Source organism: Gopherus flavomarginatus, chromosome 3 (assembly GCF_025201925.1).
Source record: "Gopherus flavomarginatus isolate rGopFla2 chromosome 3, rGopFla2.mat.asm, whole genome shotgun sequence".
Classification (NCBI taxonomy): domain Eukaryota; kingdom Metazoa; phylum Chordata; order Testudines; family Testudinidae; genus Gopherus; species Gopherus flavomarginatus.
Window position 1 is genome coordinate 239,459,207 of NC_066619.1, and position 22,935 is coordinate 239,482,141.

Genomic DNA, 22,935 nt, shown 5'->3' on the forward strand with positions numbered 1-22,935 from the left:
TAGCCATTGAACGCTGATTTTGGGCCCAGGAAACAAGCACAGACTGGTGGGACCACATAGTTTTGCAGGTTTGGGACGATTCGCAGTGGCTGCGAAACTTTCGCATGCGTAAGGGCACTTTCATGGAACTTTGTGACTTGCTTTCCCCTGCCCTGAAACGCCATAATGCCAAGATGAGAGCAGCCCTCACAGTTGAGAAGTGAGTGGCAATAGCCCTCTGGAAGCTTGCAACGCCAGACAGCTACCGGTCAGTCGGGACTCAATTTGGAGTGGGAAAATCTACTGTGGGGGCTGCTGTGATGCAAGTAGCCAAAGCAATCATTAAGCTGCTGCTACGAAAGGTTGTGACTCTGGGAAACATGCAGGTCATAGTGGATGGCTTTGCTGCAATGGGATTCCCTAACTGTGTGGGGGGCGACAGATGGAACCCATATCCTTATCTTGGCACCAGGGCACCCAGTACGTAAACCGCATGGGGTACTTTTCCATGGTGCTGCAAGCACTGGTGGATCACAAGGGACATTTCACCAACATCCACATGGGATGGCCGGGAAGGGTTCATGACACTCACATCTTCAGGAACGCTACTCTGTGTAAACAGCTGCAGCAAGGGAATTACTTTCCAGACCAGAAAATAACAGTTGGGGATGTTGAAATGCCTGTAGTTATCCTGGGTGACCCAGCCTACCCTTTGATGCCATGGCTCATGAAGCCATACACAGGCAGCCTGGACAGTAGTCAGGAGCTGTTCAACTACAGGCTGTGCAAGTGCAGAATGGTGGTAGAATGTGCATTTGGCTGTTTAAAGGCGCGCTGGCGCACATTACTGACTAGCTCAGACCTCAGCCAAATCAACGTCCCCATTATTACTGTTGCTTGCTGTGTGCTCCACAATCTCTGTGAAAGTAAGGGGGAGTTCTTTATGGCGGGGTGGGAGGCTGAGGCAAATCACCTGGCCGCTGATCATGCGCAGCCAGACACAACAGCGATTAGAAGAGTACACCACGAAGCGGTGCGCATCAGATAAGCTTTGAAAACAAGTTTCATCACGGGCCAGGGTACGGTGTGACTGTTGTGTTTGTTTCCCCTTGATGAACCCCACTACCTTCATTGACTCATTCCCTGTAAGCAATCCACCCTTCCCCTACGATTACAGCTTGCTTAAGGAAATAAAGTCACTATCGTTTAAAAATCATATTCTTTATTAAAAAGTCATTATTAAAAGAGGGAGAGAACTGACAAGGTATCCCGGTTGTGGTTTGGGAGGAGGATAGGAGGGAAGGAAAAGGCCACTAAAAATATTTCAAAGTAATGACAGCCTTTTGGTTGGGCTGTCCATGGGGGTGGAGTGGGCGGGTGCACGAAGCCTTCCCCCACATGTTCTTACACGTCTGGGTGAGGAAGATATAGAACATGGTGAGTGGTGAGGGTGGATACACAGAGGCTGCAGCGGCACTCTGTGACCCTGCTGTTGTTCCTGAAGCTCCACCAGACGTCGGAGGATATCAGTTTGATCACACAGCAGCCCCAGCGTTGCATCCCGCCACCGCTGATCTTCCTGCCGCCACTTCTCATCTCGAGCGTCTCTCCTCTCCTTACGTTGGTCCCTCCTGTCCTCACGTTCACTGGCATCTTTCCTGTAATTTGATACCACGTCCTTCCACTCATTCAGATGAGCTCTTTCATTGCGGGTTACTTCCATGATTTCCGAGAACATTTCGTCTCGCGTCTTTTTTTTCCGCCGCTTTATCTGAGATAGCCTTCGGGATGGAGCAGGGAGGGTTGAAAAATTTGCAGCTGCGTGAGTGAGGTAAAAAAGGGAGAGAAGTATTTAAAAAAGATACATTTTACAGAACAATGGTTATACTCTTTCACAGTGAACAACACTATTCACCTTACATAGCACATGTGATTTCACTACAAGGTCGCATTTTGCATCTTAATATTGAGTGCCTGCGGCTCTGGTGTTACTGATCTCACAGACACAGGTCCGGGCAGCAGAATTCAGCTTGCATGCGGCCATGGTAAGCCATTGCCTTTCGGCTTCTGCAGCCTTCATATACACAGTGCCCTCCTTTCCCAAATACCAAGCAAAGCCCGTTCAGTGCTGCTTCTTTCCTGTTAATATGCAGCAGCAGAAACCACCCCCCATCCAATTCTCTGGGATGATCGCTTTACCCCTCCCCCCACCGTGTGGCTGGTATCATGGAAGATCACTGCTAATCATCCCCCTTCTCCTCCCACCGCGTGGCTGGTAGCAGGGAAGATCCCTGCTAGCCAAACACAAAAAAGCTCAGCGCCATTAACCGCCCTCCCCTCCCCCCGCTTGGCTACATGCAAGGAAGGATTTTTTTTAAGCAACAGGGAAACAGCCCAGTAGGAATGGCCATCTCTGTCCCCTTAATTAAATTCCTGAATTTCAACTAGGTTACCATGAACGATATCACTCTCCTGAGGATAACACAGCAAGATAAAGAAGGGATGTTGCTTGAATGCCAGCAATCACCGGGACCATACACAGCTAGGCTTTGTAATGCAATGATACCAGATTACTTGCTACATGCATGGCGTGGTCAAGTGTCCTACCATGGTGGACGGAATAAGGCTGCCTTGCTCAGAAACCTTCTGCAAAGGCTTTTGGAGTACCTCCAGGACAGCTTCATGCAGATGTCCCTGGAGGATTTCCACTCCATCCCCAGACATGTTAAACTTTTCCAATAACTGTACTGGCTGCGAATGCATCTCAAGTCCTCAGGGCAAATCAATCATTAAAAACGCTTGCTTTTAAACCATGTTTTATATTTACAAAAGGTACACTCACCAGAGGTCCCTTCCATGGCTTCATTGTCTGGGCTACTGGCTTGGGAGGGCTGGGAGGGTAATTCCGTCTGGGTGAGAAAAAGCTCCTGGCTGTTGGGGAGAACGAGTGCTGTGTGCTCTCTGCAAGCTTGTCCTCCTCTTCATCTTCCCCATCCGCAGAATCCTCAGCCGTGGCTGAGATTACCACCCCCACCTCGGAATCCACGGACAGGGGTAGGGTAGTGCTGGCGGACCCCCCTAGAATTGCATGCAGCTCAGCATAGAAGCGGCATATTTTCGGCTCTGCCCTGGACCTTCCATTTGCTTCCTTTGGTTTTCTGGTAGGCTTGTCTGAGCTTCTTAACTTTCACTCTGCACTGCACTGAGCCCCTGGTGTGGCCTTTCTCCATCATAGCCTTGGAAATTTTTTCAAATGTTTTTTCATTTCGTCTTTTGGAACGGAGTTCTGTTAGCACAGAATCCTCTCCCTATATAGCAATCAGACCCAGTACCTACCGCGCAGTCCATGCTGGAGCTCTTTTTCGATTCTTAGGAGACTGCATTGTTACCTGTGCTGATGAGCTCTGCGTGGTCACCTGTGCTGGTGAGCTCTCCACGCTGGCCAAAGAGGAAACGAAATTCAAAAGTTCGCGGGGCTTTCCGGTCTACCTGGCCAGTGCATTTGAGTTCAGATTGCTGTCCAGAGTGGTCACAGTGCTGCGCTGTGGGATACCACCCAGAGGCCAATACCGTCAATTTGTGGCCACACTAACCCTAATCCGATACGGTAATACCGATTTCAGCGCTACTCCTCTCGTCGGGAAGGAGTACAGAAACCGGTTTAAAGAGCCCTTTATATCAATATAAAGGGCCTCGTTGTGTGGACGGGTGCAGCGTTAAATTGGTTTAACTCTGCTAAAATCGGTATGAACACGTAGTGTAGACCAGACCAAAGAAGTGTCACGTATCATCCAGCAGGCCTGGAGTTAGGAGCTCTCTCAACTAGGTTGCTTAGGGAGAGGGAAGCAAGAAAGCCAAAACAGGCTGAGGAGATTTGTTCAAACAGATGCAGGGAAAATTAAATGGAAACAAACAACCAAATATGATTTTATGTAATTAACTGTGTATTGTACACATTCAGCAAGCTGCCACACATCTGGGGTGGAATCACAATGGGATTGTGACTAGAAATCTGGGAGAAGAGGAGATCCATAAACCAGCTCTTACAAATGGGCCATACTATGATCATATTAGAATCCATTTAAATAATATTTTAAACATTTAAGATTCTATTACAATCAGAATGATATAAAACAGATATATTACAGGGCATTTATAACTTTCAACAAAATCTTGTATGGCCACCTATACTTTTTTCCCACATTCTTTTGCTCCGAAATATGCTGTGAGCAATCACACACGCACCTTAATGGTGATTTTACCAAAGGAATTTAAATGATCTCTTACCTTAGTATCCCCAAGAAAATCTTTGTACTCCTTTAACAGCTTTTGGTTTCTAAACAGATCTGCAATAAGACAACTCTAGTTACATGCTGCACTTTGCAGTTGAAAATAATTTCAGGAAGTCAAGATTTGTTTTCTTTACACAACTCAGGTAAGTTTGCTACTGCATACAAATGCATTTATATTAAACAAGAAGATCTGGTCAAATTTAGATTTCTTAAAGGATCTGTTTCTTAACAGAACCCAGGCATAACATGGTAAATACTTAGCATTGGAACTGGAACTGAAAAGTATCATCTTCATCAAAAAGCTGACAGGTGTCTAAATTGACTCATAACATCTTGAAAAATAATTTAAGTTTAGGGGTGTGATTCTATATGTCATCTCTAAGAGGTGCCATACACAATCTTCAAGCCAGGAAGAAGTGAACTATGATGGCTCTAAACCAGCTTTTCAATCTCCCAACTCTGGGATATTCCATAGCCCCTGGCATAACACAGAGAGCCCTGGGGAGGATCTGTCTAAATAACAACAGTCTGTCCCAGTGCTACTTACAATCTCCACAGCTCTTTGTGCTATGACCCTTTCCCGATACACCTCTCCTGACTACAGCTTTTTGTGCTGTGTCCCTGCCCCGACACACCTCTCCTGACTACTGACATCTCAAATGCCAGAGCTTGCAAGAGGGTCCTTGGAAGGTAGCCTTACAGCTGTCTTCCACAGCTGCTGTGCTGAAGGATTCATCCCCTAGCCAGATCTGGGCCTCTAGAAACCCTTTATGCCACTCTGGCCCTTTTACCTGAAGTAAAGGGGTCAGAGCCTATGTGAGGATCTCACCCCAGATTCTTTCCTCAGCACCCTCAACTTGAGAATCCTTTTTCCTACACTACTGCTTTGTCACAAATAATATTATTTGTATTACCATAGCACCTAGGAGCCCTAGTCATGGATCAGAACCCCATTTTCCTAGGCACACAAAAGGAGCAAAAAGATGGTTCCTGTCCCAAAGACTTTATGATCCAAGTACAAGACGAAAGAAAAAACTGGTGCAGACGGGAATATAAGGAAATAATGAGACAATACTGGTCAGCCTGATAGGCAATTCCCACTTCAAAAGGTGAGTACTCTAATACAGTAAACATACACCCGTATAACAGCACAGTACCACTGAGATTTTATTCAATTCTGCTTTCACATTAAGATCTGGAAACGTTTGCTAGTTGTTAAGCTTTCAGGCTCCAACTTTGCGATATTTGGCTCAAATCCTTAAAAACAGTTTCAATTCTTACAATCTTTACGAAGAGTTGCAGACATGTACCACTCCCTTCCATTGGGACTACACACCTATTAAGTTACAAAGGTGCTATATGTTTGCAGGATCAGGCCCCGTTTTATTTTCAGTTTTTTCAATGGTAAACTTATTTCTATGAACTACAACAGACCTCTAATTTTAAAGTTGCGTAACTGGAACAATCAACTCAACTAATAATGCTTCTGCTAGAATTTTAGTTGGCCAGTACTTCCAACAAGAGAAAAATGGAATCTATAGTAAATATTGAATTGAGTTTTGTTGTAACATTATGAATAAAATCTACAATTTTGTTTTAAATGAAAGAGTGGATCATCAGAACACATACTTTTAAAGCATTAGACTAAAATTACAAAAGATAAGGTATCATGAATCAGTAGTTCAAATAGCATAAAACAACTAAAAGGCAAGGCTTGAAATGTTTTTGATATTTTTGTAAATTCTCACAAAGAAAAAAGCTTTCCTCAAAACCCATTCAGATTGTTTAACAATATCTACAAATTAATCCATAAAAGCAAGGATATGTTCAGTTAAGATTAACTCATTTAAACATGTCACAAATACCTCCTATGCGTACATTAACAATACACACATTTTTCATGGCCACACTATAACACAAAACCTTAACAAAAACGTATGTATATGTTAGACACCCATACAAGGGTGAAGTGAATGATGTGTTATTCTCTCACAGGGAAGTATGAAGTTGAAGTTAACAGTGATTGATAAGGCACTGTGGAGACATTTGAAAAAACAAAACAAAACTCTACACTTACTTTCTCTGTATTCTATCTCTGCTTCTTTACGCCGTTTTCTCTCTCTAGCAAGAGCCTCCGGGCTTCCCCAAACTTCTAGAGATCTGCACAAAATACAAATAATTTGGAATCCATTTGATTTCCCCACACTATACGTTACAAAACGAAACACTTTGAATTTCAAGTTTTTGACTACATAATCCAAGCCTTCATTAATACCAGAGTAACATGTCTTATCAATATTTCTTCTGGAAGAAATCCATCCAGATTAATCTCATGATAAGATAGTGTAGGGGGAGAGTTAGACTGCAATTTGGATATATACAATATGACCCTTCAATTTTGTATACTGTACCGAGTTACTACAACAATGGGCAAATACAGATGCATTTAAACAGAGAAGGAAAATATTACTGCCCTTTCCATTATAAAGCTAACCTTTTAAAAGTATATCTTATACCATTTTCTCATATAACCAAAGTTAAATTACTTAAAACCACCAACTAATTTCCGTTTAAAAAAAATTAGCTTACTTTGCCTCTACATCTGATCTCAAAAATACAGTGAAAGCCTCAGTATCCTCATGGGGACTTCGTCGTCTGATTTTCCTCAGCTGTTCTAGATCACTGTTGAAGGATGGAAACAGTTTATGGCAACAAAAAACATGTTCATACTGTACACAAAGGAGTCAATATAAAGATCAAATGTACTGATTATATCATTAAATTTAAAAATCTACCCTAATTTTTTTTTTAAACTTGACAAGCTTAAAGAAACTGACAGGAAGCTGAGGGTTTTTACTTAAACACAGTCCAGTGGAATACAAGCACTATAAAGTGTTCTTTAAATTGCTCTTGAAGCTCATAATGGGATTTGCCTGGGCTCAGACTGTATATTAACATGGGAATGTTTATACCTTACCAGCTGAAAGGAAGAAATTCTTTGGATAATAAATTAACCCACAGTCCCTCTTATTCCTGTCTGGTGGCTACCTATATGAAAATTAGAGGTCATATGGCATTTTAAGAAAGCCGAAAGGATTATGCCCAATACCCAGGCCATTTCCCCCTCTTTCAGTAACACAGGTCTAACGCTATGTAAAAACTGTGGCTGAGCAAGTATTTGCTATGTCTGGCTATCAGTTTTTTGTTCTTTTCCCCCCACTGTAAATCACTTTATAGAATCATAAAAATGTAGAGCTGGAAGGGACCTCAAGAGATCATAAAAGTCCATTCCTCCACACTGAGGCAAAACCATGTATATTTAGACCATTCCTTACAGATAATCTGTTCTTAAAAACCTCCAATGACAGAGATTCCACAACCTCCCTTGCTAATCTAGTCCAGTACTTAACTACCCTAAAGTTTTTCCTAATAGCTAACCTAAATCTCCCTTGCTGCAGATTAAACCCATTCCTACTTGTCCTACTTTCAGTGGACCTGGAGAACAACTGATCACCATCCTCTTTATAACATTCCTTCACATATCTGAACACTTATCAGGTGCCCCCTCCGTTGTCTTCTGTCAAGATGAAACATGCCCAGTTTTTTTAATCTTCCCTCCGAGGTCAGGTTTTCTATACAATTTATCATTTTTTTTTGTTCTCCTCTGGGCTCTCTCCAATTTGTCCACATCTTTCTTAAAGTGTAACACCCAAAACCGGACAATACTCTAGCTGAGTGCCAAGTAGATCAGAACAAATTTCCTCCTGTGCCTTACGTATGATACTCCTGTTAATACATCCCAGAATTATATTTGACTTTTTTATAATCGCATCACACTGCTGGATAATATACTATTTGTGATCCACTATAACACCCCCAATTATTTTCTGCAGTACTACTGTATAGCCAGTTATTCCCCATTTTGCATTTGATTTTTCCTTCCAAAGTGTAGTATTTTGCATCTATCTTTATTTGAATTTTGTTTTCAATTTCAGACCAATTCTCCAATTTGTCAAGGTTCTTTTGAACTCTAATCCCCTGTCCAAAGTGCTTGCAACTCCTCTCAGCTTGATGTCTTCCATAAATATTATAAACATACTGTCCACTCCATTATTCAAGTCATGAACAAAAATACTGAATAGTACCAGACACAAGAGAGAGCCCTAGGACCCCCAATAGATACATTCTCACAGTGCAACAGCAAATCATTGATAACTGCTCTTTGAGTATGGCTTTTCAACAAGTTATGCACTTTATAGTAATTCAGTTTGTTTATGAGAATGTCATGTGGGACAATGTCAAAAGCACTACTAAAAATCAAGATATATCATATTGACTGCTATCCACAAGCCCAGTAACCCTGTCAAAGGAGGAAATTAGGTTCTGGCATGATTTGTTCTTGACATATCCATATTGGCTACTACTTTTTATTCACTGTAGCAACTGTCTGCTGTGTTGCTGCCCTCTATAGTTCAAATGGAGTCATTCATAGGTAACAGAGGCTGCTCCTTCTTAAAGCACGGAGAAGTTTTAAGTGCTGTGAAGCAGGATGGACAGACTGCAATTGTTCCTTAGTGAGGAGTTCTTCTAGTCGCCTGTTTCTCAGTTTCATTTTAGCTTCCAGTTCTTTAAAGTCTTTCTCCAATTGTTTATTTTGTTCATTCATGGTCATGATGAAATTAAATACAGATTGCCTGGGGTTCACAGTTCAGTCAAACTGACGGTACATATTTCTCCAAAATTTATAATTGAAGGACACTGTGTTAGACTCCAAGAGGGCAAGTTTCTTGGAAAAATCTGGATTGTAGAGGATTTAGATGCTTCTTTTGTTTGTCCAGAAGGAATGGCCATAAGGAATAAGCTGTCTTTCAATTTTAGTTCTTCTAGCTCTTTTTGGCAGTTTCCAAGGAAGTTTCCAAACTGGCATGACTGGACATGTTCATGGCTCTGAAGGAGGAAGGCTTCACTGTATTCAAAGGCTCGTGGAAACTGCTCTGTGAGATGCCACACACCTTCTAAAAAACTGAGTGAAAACTAGAGCGATTTCCTTTGGGTCACCATCCAATTGATCACATCAGTCAGAAAATGTGTGTTCAAAAGAGAGCCAGTTCATCTCCATCAAAACCATGAAGCCTTATATTGTTCTATAAAACAAATCCAACAAGCAAGCCAATTGAACAAAATTTGGGAAGTCCTGTCCCAGCCATCAGAGCAATGAACTGGCACAGTTGCATTTTCAACTGCTGTTGCTTTGGCTAAGAAGACAGCAGCATCCAACACAGCTTTGATATGACAGAGTCAGCTAGAGTTCTCCAAACCAGACAAGAAATTGTTGATAGACAAAGCTTTTGTACCACTGACTTCTAAAAGTTTCTGCAGGCTGGATCTCATACAGGAATGTTTTCAATTCCAACAAACCGGAATCTAATATTAGCATAGTTGTATTCATTTTCATACTCTTTACCTGTTGCTCTGTTTGCCATTGCATTAAGCTTCAGTTGAGTGTCCATGACACACGTCGTGATGAGCAGGGTTGGCTATACAGATTGCATTCAGCATTTTTTCATCCTCCAGACACCTGGCACTGAAACTTGAGAGAGGTTGCCTGCATCTGCAAATGGCAGCCTCTTTATCTCTGTGATAATATAACACTGGGAATCTTCCTTTGCGTCTAAATTTAGAGCTACTTATCAACCTATTCTCCTCTAGGTGCTTATAAAAACTGATTATTTAATCATTTGTTCCAGTATCTTTCCAGATACCAAAATTAGGCTGCTTTGTCTATAATTCCCCAGGTCCTCTTTGTTCCCCTTTTTAAAGGTAGGTATTACATTTTCCCTTCTCTAGTCCTCTAATAACTCATGGGGGACGCATGAGGTCCCAAAGATAATTGCTAACAGTTCTGAGATGTATTTCAGGAACTACCTAAAACAATTTCATCCAGCCCTGACAACTTAAATGTATCTAAACATACCTAATATTAACTAACCTGTTCTTTCCCTATTCTGGCTTGTGTTCCCTTTCCCCTTTTTGTTAATATAAACTATGTTAAGATTCTGGTCACAATTAACTTTTTTAGAGAAGACTGAAGCAAAATAGGCATTCAACACCACAGCCTTCTTGGTACAGTCCATTAGCAGATCTCTTTCTTCACTTAAGCAGTAGACCTATGCTTTCCTTTGTCTTTCTCTTGCTCCTAATGTATTTATAGAACCTCTCCTTATGCCTTTTGTGTCCCTTGCTCGGTGTAACTAATTTTGTTTCTTAGCCTGATTTTGCTCTGATTTCTACATGCTTGTGCTATCCTTTTGTACTCACAGTTTAGAATTGGTCCATGATTCCACTTTCTATATATTCCTTTTTTATTTTTAGGTCATTAAAGAGCTCCTCATGCCACCAAATTGGCCTCTTACTATTCTTCTTATCTTTCCTTCACTTCGGGATAGTTTTCTTTTGTGACTTTATTATTGCGTCTCTTCTAGAAACTGCCAGCTTTTCTGAACTGCTTATTCCCCTTACATTTTCTTACTGTAGGACCTTACCTATTAGTTCTCTGAGTTTGTTAAGGTCTGCATTTTAAAAAAGTCCATTGTCCTTATTCTGCTGCTCTCACTCCTTCCTTTCCTTAGAGTCATGAACTCTATTTCACGATCACTTTCACCCAAACTGCCTTCCACCTTCAGATTCACAACTAATTCCTTTCTGTTAGTCAGAATCAAGTTTAAAATGGCTGTCTCCCTAGTAACTTCCTCCACTGTCTGAATCAAGACACTCGATTATAGAAGATGTTTATATATAAAATAGGAAATCATTTGGTTTGATCACAGTAACTAACCTATGGTCCCATTATTTCTGTCCAGAACTTTCTATGTAAAAGCCAACAAATAGATTTTCAAATTAATCTGCCTATAGAGAAAATAAGTTATGATAAACTGATTTCACTTAATTAAGACCTTTGGCTGAACTAAGATACTAGGGTGATAAGTAAGACCCAGAGCAGAAATAGTTACAATTTTTTAATTCTGCTATAAAAGTCACCAAACTTTCATATTTAATAAAGAGAGAGTCATGGCTGGTGAGGTAATATCTTTTATTCAGCCAACTTTTGTTGGTGGAAGGGATAAGGTTTTGAGCATTACAGTACTCTTCCTCAGGTTTGGAGAAGGTACCCAGAGTGTCAGAGCTAAAGACAATGTGAGACATATTGTTAAGCAGAACGGTGATCGCCTATGCATGAAACCCTTCTGCTTAAACAATATGTCACACTTTGTATTTGGCTCAAGACACTCAGGTTACGTTCTCCAGACCTGAGGAAGAGCTCTGTGATGCTCGAAACCTTGTTCTTTCCACCAACAGAAGTTGGTCCAATAAAAGATATTGCCTCACCTACCTTTGTCTTTTGTATCCTGGGGCAAACATGGCAACATCAGCAGCACCGCTGCAAACAATTTATTTAATAGAGGTCAAACAGATTTTATAAATGAGATCACATATTTGAACTGTATTGTTTAAGTGGATGATAGACACTAAAGAGAGTTAAGTAAAGTAACAACAACCATGGTCCAGACTGATACATACGATTAAGTCAGGATTATAGTGAGAGTTAAGTCTTAATTTGGCAAAATATAACAAGCATTTGTAAACAGATATAATACTAAAGTACTTAAAGTTTAACATGAAGCTTCCTATGGCTTCTAAGTGGGCTTTCATATTTTAGAGATTTGCACGGTTTCTAACTACTGTTACAAGGTTGCCTGTGCCCTCTGTGAAAAGCTGGCTGTTCCAGAGACAGCATTTTCTCATCAGGGACTAATAGGATTTGCACTTCTTGGCATGCAGAGTCAGCACTCGAGAGAAGAGGAAGGATATAGGTGTTGGAAAGAGAACTTAAATGAAGTTCATTTTGTTTTAAAAGTATATATATTAAACTATTACAATGCCCCTTTGAAAGGGTAGGAAAGAGTTTGAATCCATCAGCCACCGTGATTACAATTAGCTTGAAGCTTAGTCATTTTCAAATGAAGCGTCAGCTCAGTCAGTCTACAATTTATTGTGTATATTGGAGCAGCACCTAGATATTTCAATCAGGATTAGCGTCCCACGGTGCTAAGCCATCCTTCACTTCTGAAACACATACGAACAAGTCAAAAATAAATAGACAATTATACTTTAACTCACTTAAACTACTGTACCTGGATTTAAGACAGAACTCATTTATTGCTCTGACACCAGTGATGAAATTATTTTGTGTGTATTTTGGTCCATACTCTCTCTTTTTAAGAACCGCTTTAACTAAAAAAAAAAAAAAAAAAAAAATCGCAAGTATTATTAAGTGCAATTAAAAGTCATATACAGCATGCTTCAGTATAGGTCCTGAAAGACAATTTAGCCCTCTGTGAAATCATAGGAAATCGTGAATTTACCCCATTTAAATGGAGACAAGCAAATCCTTCCTTCCTGCCAGGGATTCTGGGATAAAGATATTTAATGAGAGAAGTAAAAGAGGAAGGTACTTGGATAGAAAAATTAATAATTTTCTGGACAGATTGGAAATAAACATTGTTAAGAAGAGACTAATTTAATTTTGTCATTTAATATAATAAAAATTTCTATTCTGGCAAGAAAAAAAAGCAGATATAAACCATGTTCTACTCAGTCACTGGTGGCCAAAGACTTAGCAAATTATTTTCTAATCTCAGTAGTTAATTATTTTGCTATTGCTACAGATCTTTTCAGAACTAAAACAGACTGTAACCTCCACTTCCTTATTTTTTAAATACTCCTCCTAGTACTTTCCAGAGTTCTCTCTCTTCAAATTGCCATACTGTGCTTTGTAGACTGCAGAACAGTTAAAAGAGCACATTCCTTATTTATTTGTAGTATCTACCTAGGAGATTCTACTATAATCTTTTCAGAATTTGATGCACAAGCAGGAGACCATGAGAACACATACAATTTTAAATGCAAATGTATCTTATTTTCAGTTATGCCATTCTTGGCTGCTTGTCACCCAAGTATAACATCCTTACAGCGATTTGTACTTTTAAAATCACTATTAAGTTTACTTCTGTTAATATGTTAGGCAGGTTGCCATTAAAGAATAGTTACAGTTGATGAAGGATATTAGGTGTATTAAAGGAGAACAGAGATCTTTGAAAATTTACAATTCACAGATTAAGGCCAGAAGAGACCTATAAGATTCTAGTCTGGCCTCCTCCATAACAGAGGCCTTAAGTCTTCACCCAGTAATTCCTGCATTAAGCCCAAAACTTTTGTTGGAGCTATAGTATATCTTTCTAAAAGATAACTAGTCCTGATTTAAAGTCAACAAGTGATTAAAAATCCACCACATTTCTTGGTAACTTGTTTCAATGGTTAACTATCCTCAATGTTAACATGTGTGCCTTCTTTCTGGTTTAATTTCTGGAAGCTTTGAAGCAAAAGGTTTCAGCTGACACTGAGTAACCCACAGGCATTACAAATTTCAGCATTTATTTACAAAAATTCTGGTGTTTTTATGGCATCCAGTGGGTTGTTTAATCTACAACACCGTTTTAAAGTAAATTTTCAGCATCTAATAGTATGTGCTGCATCATGATCTACTCCAGAGTAATCTTTGGATCTAATGGTCACTAACACAGAGTTGCTTGGGCAGTGGAATGGAAGAGAACAATTGTCAAATAGAGAAAATGGCTCTTGCATGCTTTAATTGTTTTTCTTTAAATAAACCCTTGAGCAAGTTTATTAACTTTCATATCTTGGGATATAGATTAGCAACAGTTCACAAAGTATCCACTCAATATTATAAAATAAAAGACAAATTTGAAAAATAATGTCAGTTTTAAGTTTCCATAGAAATGTAATAAAAAAATTAATTCTTTAAAATATAACCCAAATATCACACAAATTTTACAGTGAAGAGTGTTCCCTTTAAGAGTTTTCAGTGCTTTGATATTTCATTACTATTTGTAATAGTAAATATTTAGGGGCTTGGCTACACTCGAAACTTCAAAGCGCTGCCGTGGGAGCGCTGCAGCGGCAGTGCTTTGAAGTGTGAGTGTGGTCGCAGCGCCAGCGCTGGGAGAGAGCTCTCCCAGCGCTGCACGTACTCCATCTCCTCATGGGGATTAGCTTGCAGCGCTGGGGCACTGTTTACACTGGCGCTTTACAGTGCTGTATCTTGCAGCGCTCAGGGGAGTGTTTTTTTCACACCCCTGAGCGAGAAAGTTGCAGCACTGTAAAGCGCGAGCGTAGCCAAGGCCTTGGATACAATTGTGCCTAAACGCCTATACAGAGCACTGAGCTGAGCATCATACAAAATACAAAAGAGGGAATCCTCGCGCTGATGGACTTACAATTTAAAGACACAAAGAATGCACCTTCACTAGGAAAAGGTTGTGGATTTGTTAGCTAACTCACTGTAAAGCAATCTCTATACAAAACAAACCTTTCCTTAGCAACAATAGGCCCAAACTGATAAAGGTTAGAGGATGTGAACAGAACTGTCATAAACAGATGGTTAAGGGTTAATGTCTCTTTTATCTGTAAAGGGTTAAGAAGCTCAGTGAACCTGGCTGACACCTGACCAGAGGACCAATGGGAGGACAAGATACTTTCAAATCTTGGTGGAGGGAAGTCTCTCTGTGTTGTTTGTTTTGTTCGTTGTTCGCTCTTGGGGCTAAGAGGGACCAGATGTACACCCAGTCTTTCATGTTTCAAAACTGTAAGTATAGCCAGGCAAGGCGGATTAGTCTTATGTTTCTTTTCTTAACTTGTAAATGTGTCTTTTGCTGGAAGGATTTTTACCTCTGTTTGCTGCAACTTTGAATCTCAGGCTGGTGGGGGAAGAGTCCCTCTAGGCTATATGAATCTAAGTACCTTGTAAGCATTTTCCATCCTGATTTTACAGAGACAGCTTTTAATTAAAGAAAGAAAAGGTAAAAATTTTCTTTTTAAGAACCTGATTGATTTTTCCTTGTTTCAGAATCCAAGGGATTGAGTATAAACTCACCAGGGATTGGTGGGGGGAAAAGGAAGGGAATGGTTAATTCCTCTTTGTTTTAAGATCCAAGGAGTTTGGATCTGTGTAACTTCCCAAGGCAACCCAGGGAGGGGAAAGTCTGGGGGGGAAAGGAGGGGGGAGAAGTGTGCCAAACACTATATTTTTGGCTGGTGGCAGAGTACCAGATTTAAGCTAGTAATTAAGCTTAAAAGTGATCATGCAGGTCCCCACTTTTTGGACGCTGAAGTTCAAAGCGGGGAAAAACCCTTGACAAGAACATACAAGCAAATGAGTCGAGTGAAGAATTGACACAGCTTTGTTAATTACATGTACTATAGATGGGGGAAGAGGGGAGAAGTGAGGGTTAATTGGGCTTAGAGTAAGGAAGCAGAAGAGGAGAGAGGAGGAATAGGCAATATCACCTGTCTAGCCAGGATCAACAGCCTGAGTTTTGTAGGTAGTGGAGCAGAGGCAAGTCTTTATATTCCTTTAAATCCTTTAAGTAGCAACAATTCAGATTTTAATCAGGAAGCTTTTCCCCATGCATGAGGTGATTAAAAGCACAGAGGTGGTTAAGGAAGATGACCAGTAAGTAGCAATGGCGAGGAGTATTGGTGGAGATAAGGCAGCAGTCAACATGACAATAATTTATATCAGCTAGGTAGGCTGGGATTAACTAATGGCAGGTCTTAGAGATAAAGACAAGAAAGCAGGTGTGAAGAGGGAACCCCTGGAATAAAGGGGCTGATATGGTCAGAATGACAAGTCAAGGTGTTTTAGCTGCAACATTCTTAAATGTTTTTCATTATAAGAGAAAGGGGAGAAAGGTGGGTTTGAGGCTAGGAGTGGGGGAAGCAATCAAAAATCTCAGTTTTGGCCACGTTCAGTTTAAGATGTTGACTGGACATTCATGAAGAGATGAAAGACAGGCTGAGATACTAGACTGGATGAAGGGAGATAAATCATAGTTCATCATCTGATCCATAGATTTATCAGCTTAAAGTGGTAGTTAAAGCCACACTTCTGGCAGCAACACTATTTCTAATTATTCACTCCATCTCTGAGTAGTACTATGTTCAGAAGACATTCTCTAAAATAAACAGACACCAAATGGAAAGTTGATATGTGAGTGTTTTCCCATAAATGTGTATGTAAGTAAGCCCAAGACACGAACTACCTTACACACTTCCTACTGACTCATGGGCCTCCTAATGTTCAAAGATGATTTCCTCCAAGTCTTATAACTTCTAAAGTCGGAAAGATACCTTAAAAGGAAACACCACTGCCTAACAACTGTACCACTGCAACATAACATACATGTTTACCTTTTACTTGGATTGGCTCCTGCAATAAAAGTGGTTTTTGGCCTGCACTGCCGGTATCCCGTGCTGTAAAAAATAAAAAACACTCACTGCTGATACATGTAAACAATAATTAAATAAAATAAAAGACTATTGTTAACAGGCCAAGAGAAAATTGCATAAAGTTATATTACTATATTATATTACTACATTACTACCACTGAAAGTTGAAATTTGATATTAAACAAAGTTGCTAGGGTTGTCACTGTATTGTAGGTTATCCAAAAATGGTCACGAATCAAAATGTTTTCAGCTGTATCTTTATAGTTGTGGACAAACTTAATGCAAAATTTTACCTTGTAAGTAGTAAGAATTGAGGTTTGCAGTTACTACCCCATTAAGATAATGAAGTCTAAAACTGTTTATTTTCTGTCTGCAGAAAATATCACAAATGCTTTGGTTTACAAATTAAAAACCATCTGAAGACCTGGAAACATTTTAAACAAAAAAGAGTTAAGATTTTGAAGAACACAATAGCTTACGAAAAATCAAAATCCATAGATTTTCTTGTGTCATGAACTTCTGTTGAAACTGGACAACAGAAGTATATTAGCTTGCATTTGGCATTTGAAATGTTATCAGATAGTTCAAATGCATGTCTGAATATTTATTTTGAAAATCATCATCTAAACTCACTGTATCAGAATAAAATCCTTATGATTCCAATAACAGATCCAACATTGTGTTTAGTACTCTAGCACTGGATGTTTGCCACACATCTGCTGTTATTAGCAAAATTAAAACTAATTTCATTGAAACTGAAGCAATTTGGAAAACTCAGAAGACCTTTAGGATTCTTCAAGTAGGTTTATGTTGCCTAATGAGAAGCTCCTGACTTAACATCTGATTTGAATTATTCAAAAGTCAAATATTCTTAAAGCTTTGGCTACACAACTACTTTTAAGTCAAGAAAGTATTCCATTAAATATGACAGGAACTACCAAGAAGGTCTAACATGGTCTGAGTATATTTTTTTGGAAAGACCAAGGTAACAGTAAGAAAAACACACAAAACAGTTTCTAATGTATTTGCACAAATCTTGCAGCAAGTGAGCTTGGAAAAGCCTAAAAGTAACTCAGCCCTTTTCTTCCTGTTGAAAAGTGTTAGCTGCTCTCTGGATAGCTTGAAGAACAGCAATGTTTAAAAAAGGTTCAAAATAAATAAGATACTCTTTGCTGTTCATTTCTTATCATACTTAAAAACAATGGGCATTGACAAACTATCATTCTTCATATGCACAGACAAGATTGTCTGGCATATTTGCTTCCAGAGTTTGCCAGAAGTCACCCTCTATTGTACAGAAAAGTTTGTTCCTCTTCAAAAACGTATCTGAGTGACATTATTTAATGAAAGGTTATGCCATAAACTTTCATAGGAAAAAAATAATTACACATCAAATGTCAAGATTTATGTTTGACTGTTCAGACAGCATTAAGTACCCTTTTAAAATATATTACCCTTCTCTGGAGACATGACAAAAAACACAATGAGCCAATAAGAAAAGAATGGAGTATTAGAATTCAGAACTGCTGATCTTTGGGTGGACAGAGGTTCAGATGCCCTTTAAACATTAATAAATTAATCTTCAGAATTCCCAGTCAGGTAGGAAAATATCCCATTTTTTACTAATAGGGAAATGGAGGCTCATGAAGGTTGATAGACTTACCTAAGGATAATCACTACAAATTGATATTACTTACTTGTAACTAGAGGTTCTTGGAGATGTGTGGTCCCTATCTGTATTCCACATGTGAATACATGTGATCCACATGCCTGAGACAGGAGATTTATAGCAAGTAGTGTCTGTTGATCCGCACATAAGCAGTTGCTCTCCCTATTCTCACAATTAAAGGTATAAAGGGCAGAGTGGACCAATGCCCCTCCAGCTCCTTCTTACCGTGAATCAGATAGGATATGAAGCAGAAGGGAAGGAGGGCAGGTAGTGGAATATAAATAAGAACTACACATCTCAAAGAACCTCAATTACAGGTAAGTAACCTCCATTTCTTCAAGCACTGGTCCCAATGTATATTCCACACATGGGTGATTGGTGAGCAGTACAGAAATAAGTGGAGGATACAAGGATGCAGTTGGCATGGATGTCTGTAACACTGCTGTCACCACAGCTGCAGACGCTGAGGAAGCCTAGACCAGAGCGTAATGCTTCATAAAGACATGGATGGACCTCCAGGTAGCGGTCTTACAAATATCCAGTACTTGGTACTTCTCAAAGAGATACCAATGAAGTTCTTTGTGTGCTCACAGAGTGGACCCTCACCCCATCCAAGGGAAAAATATGTGCCAACGGATAACATAGAAATATGTATCCAGAGATCCACTTAGAGTTTCTGTGCTGATATAGTGCCCTCATCATTGCTCTGTTATTGTGACAAATGGTCTTTGTGTTTTCCTGATTGCTTTTGTTCTTTGCGGAGAAGAGGCCAAGATCCGTTTGCAATGGAGAAAGTGCAGCCTCTTTTCCTTGCTGGAAAGAGGAGGCTTTGGGAAGAATATCAGTAAGCAAAGAGGCTGGTTCATGTGAAACTCTAAAATAACTTTGGGGATCAATTTCAGACAGAGATGAAGGGAGATCTTTTCTCTATGAAATATGGTATACTATAGGTTTAACATGAGTGCTCCCAGTTTGCTCACCCACATAGCCAATGCAATGGTAACCTTCATGGAGCATGCGGCCATTGATTCAAAAGGTGATCTGGTAAGAGCTGAAGACATATGGTGGTGTGGGCTTCATCACCGTCAGGAAGGTCCTAATAAGACCTTTCAAGAATCAAATTGTGATTGGATAAGTAAAGATGGAGTGGCCTTCCACTGGAGGATGAAAGGCACTGATAGCTGAAAGTCCATCTGGCAGCAAACTAAAAGAAAGCTCTGACATTTTGAAGGATAGAAGATAGTTTAAAATGACATGGACACCTGCTGATTCTGGTGATAGCTGATTCTGTTGTGGCCACGTATAGAAACACCTCCATTTAGCTAAACAGTATTTTCTAGTGGATATTTTTCTGCTGTTATTAAGGATAGTTTGGATGGTCTCAGACCATGAACATTCCAAAACTGATGACCATCCAACTACCAGGCCATGAGATTAAGAAGGTCTGGGCTGGGATGTCTGATCTTGTCCTTAGTTAAAAGATCCAAAAGGGGTTGAATATATCCCAGAGGATAGGATGACGATGACATCTGTAGAAGTTCCAGAAACCAAAACCGCCTGGGCTGATTGGTGTGATGAGAACAACCCTGGCCCTGTCATGGCGAATTTTGCCGAGAACCTGAGGTAGCAGGCGGATAGTAGGAAAGGAATACCTCAGATGGTCCATCCAACATAACACAAGGGCATCATCCCTGGAGTCTTGACCTAATGCTGCTCTGGAACAATAGAAGTTGAATTTCTTGCTTGATTGTAAGGAGGCTAGGTCCCAAGATGGTGTTATCCACTCAGTCAAGATTTCAGTCAAGACGGAATTGTGTATTTCCCACTCACAGTCTATGGAGAAGTGCCTACTGAGATTGTCTGTCAGAGTATTCTGCACATCTGGTAGGTAAGTCACTGTCTTTATACTCACAGGAAGAGATTTTGCTCCACCCTGTTTACATAAAAAGCCCTGTCACATTGTCCAACATTATTTGGACACAAGGAGAGCTTATGAGGGAGAAAAATGTGTTGCAGGCTAGAAAAACTGCCCTCATCTCCAGCAGATTTATATGCAATCTGGCCTCCCATGGGGACCACATACCATGCATGTGTAGTGTGATTGTCCATATGTGCTCCCCATATTATGAATTATGCATCCGTAATTAGGGTTGTGTCAGGGATGAGTGGGAGAAAGGAAACTCGCACTTGCAGCTGGTCTGGTTTCATCCACCAAACGACAGAAGCTCTGACTTCTGGTGGGACTGTTACACTGGTTTTCATGTTGTCCTTGTCTGTTGAATAAACAAACTGAAGCCAGGCCTACAGGTAGCAAACGCAAAGTCTGGTAAACAAACAGTGTTATGTATGTACACGTAGCCATATGGCCTAGCAGGAAAAGGCAGACCCTGATTGTGGTGCAAGATTTGAGGGTGACTTGATTTATCAAGCTATGAATAGCCTGAAATCAGTCTATAGAAGATAGGCTTTGCCTGAGGATGACTCTAGGTCACTACGATAAAAATCTATAGTCCCTGTAGGAGTCAAAGTGGAATTTTCTCTGTTTACACAGACCCCAGTGATGTCAAGGTGCAATAAGACAAGGATCACCAACTGGACCTCCTGACTTGATCTACTCATTAGTAAACACTCACCTAGATCCAGGAAGAGGGTGCAGTCATTGCACCTCATCTGGGCCGCCCCCACAGAGAAGACTTTTGTGAAGAGCTTTGGTGCCATCACCAGTGTCATAAACAGATGGTTAAGGGTTAATGTCTCTTTTACCTGTAAAGGGTTAAGAAGCTCAGTAAACCTGGCTGACACCTGACCAGAGGAAAAATAGGGAGACAAGATACTTTCAAATCTTGGTGGAGGGAAGTCTTGGTTTGTGCTGTTTGTTTTGTTCGTTGTTCGCTCTCGGGACTGAGAGGGACAAGACGTACATCCAGACTTCTCCAAATCTTTCTGAATCAGTCTCTCATGTTTCAAAATAGTAAGTAATAGCCAGGTAAGGAGCATTAGTCTTATGTTTGTTTTCTCAATGGTAAATGTGTCTTTTTGCTGGAAGGATTTTTACCTCTGTTTGCTGTAACTTTGAATCTCAGGCGGGGGGGTGGAGGGGGTTCCTCTAGTCTATATGAATCTGAGTACCCTGTAAAGCATTTTCCATCTTGATTTTACAGAGATAATTTTACCTTTTCTTCCTTTAATTAAAAGCTTTCTTTTTAAGAACCTGATTGATTTTTCCTTGTTTCAGAATCCAAGGGATTGAGTCTAAACTCACCAGGGATTGGTGGGGGGAAAGAAAGGGGGAGGGTTAATTCCTCTTTGTTTTAAGATCCAAGGAGTTTGGATCTGTGTAGCCTCTCAGGGCAACCCAAGGAGGGGAGAGTCTTGGGGATAAAAAAAGGGGGATGGTTAGTTTCTCCTTATTTTAAGACCCAAGGGGTTTGGGTCTTGGGTTCCCCAGGGAAGGTTTTGGGGGAACAGAAGTGTGCCAGACACAGACTTCTGGCTAGTGGCAGCATACCAAATTTAAGCTGGTAATTAAGCTTAAAAGTGATCATGCATGTCCCTACTTTTTGGACGCTAAAGTTCAAAGTGGGGGAAAAAACCTTGACAACCAGTTTGAATGGAAGTACTCAGAACTGGTAGTGCTCCTGTCCTACCAGGAATATGAGACATCTGGCTTAAGACTGAATAAAACTAAGACCTTCAAGCAGCTGTAGGGAAGAATTCTGGAGTAGGAATTCCAGGGCCATCCAGTTTCACAACAGTAAAAGTTGCCTGTGGGCTTCTCCACCATATTAAATGTTACATAATTTAGTACTTGTGGACATTGCCAGATTAACAGTTCTACAGGGTGAAATCCTCTATACTCAGAACACCAACAGCCTAAACAGCAGGTTAAGCTTTCTCACCATTTTGCCTCAAGCATGAGGGGAAGGAATTACTACTGATCAGCATGTTCAGTTTTTATGCCAATTCAATCTTTAGCACCAACTCATTTTATACAAGTAACTAAACAGAGGCAGATTGCTAAACTGTAGAGGCATCCCATTATCTATCCCTTGAGCCATTCTATCCCTCCAACATTTTATCATTTATTTACAAAAAGGAAATCTAAGTTTTTACCCATGCTCATTCACTAGAAGTCTTGATATACGGAGGGAGGTTTGACTATTTCCAAATTCTGCATCTTTAGCATAATAATACATGCAATTCTACACTGTGATCTGGTTTTAATTGCATAAGGCAAACTAACAATCCTTTGCTGAATAAATGCTCTAGATATCTGCTCCTTTTAAACCAGGTCCCAAACATTCACAAAACAAATGTAAAGCACACAGACCTGTTCCAGGTTTGTGCTCAGCTCCTTCAGGGCCTGGTACAGGGCCTTTTTTCTGACCATCAGAGGTGTAAACTCTCACTTGACTCAGTGACTGGACTGGCAGACGACTGCATGGCAGTATGTGAGAGAGACTTCCACATTTCATTGAGCCTTGCCATCCTGAGAGGAAAAACGTTTTACACATATCAGTTTGAGAAGAAAAGAGAAAGTGTGTGTCAAGAGGAGTTGCCAAGATTAGTTGTGGAAATTGAGCAAAAATATTTATTAAAAGCTATTTTACCTGTGTGCTCAAATTTCGT

The 22,935-nt window shown here is 40.2% G+C and overlaps 1 protein-coding gene and 1 pseudogene across 2 annotated transcripts in view; both read right to left on the reverse strand.

Annotated features, from left to right (window-relative positions):
- The window catches only part of SLC30A9 (solute carrier family 30 member 9), a 65,804-nt gene that overhangs the window by 40,252 nt on the left and 2,617 nt on the right, over positions 1-22,935 (reverse strand). For both annotated transcript variants that reach the window (XM_050947729.1, XM_050947730.1), the window contains exons 2-7: positions 22,637-22,795; positions 16,599-16,661; positions 12,464-12,563; positions 6,861-6,953; positions 6,349-6,431; positions 4,267-4,325 (exon numbers count right to left, since the gene is read on the reverse strand). In XM_050947729.1, the coding sequence (XP_050803686.1) occupies positions 4,267-4,325; positions 6,349-6,431; positions 6,861-6,953; positions 12,464-12,563; positions 16,599-16,661; positions 22,637-22,795 (557 nt within the window). The remainder of the gene's footprint in view (positions 1-4,266; positions 4,326-6,348; positions 6,432-6,860; positions 6,954-12,463; positions 12,564-16,598; positions 16,662-22,636; positions 22,796-22,935) is intronic.
- On the reverse strand, positions 8,699-10,001 carry LOC127046362 (myotubularin-related protein 6-like; annotated as a pseudogene).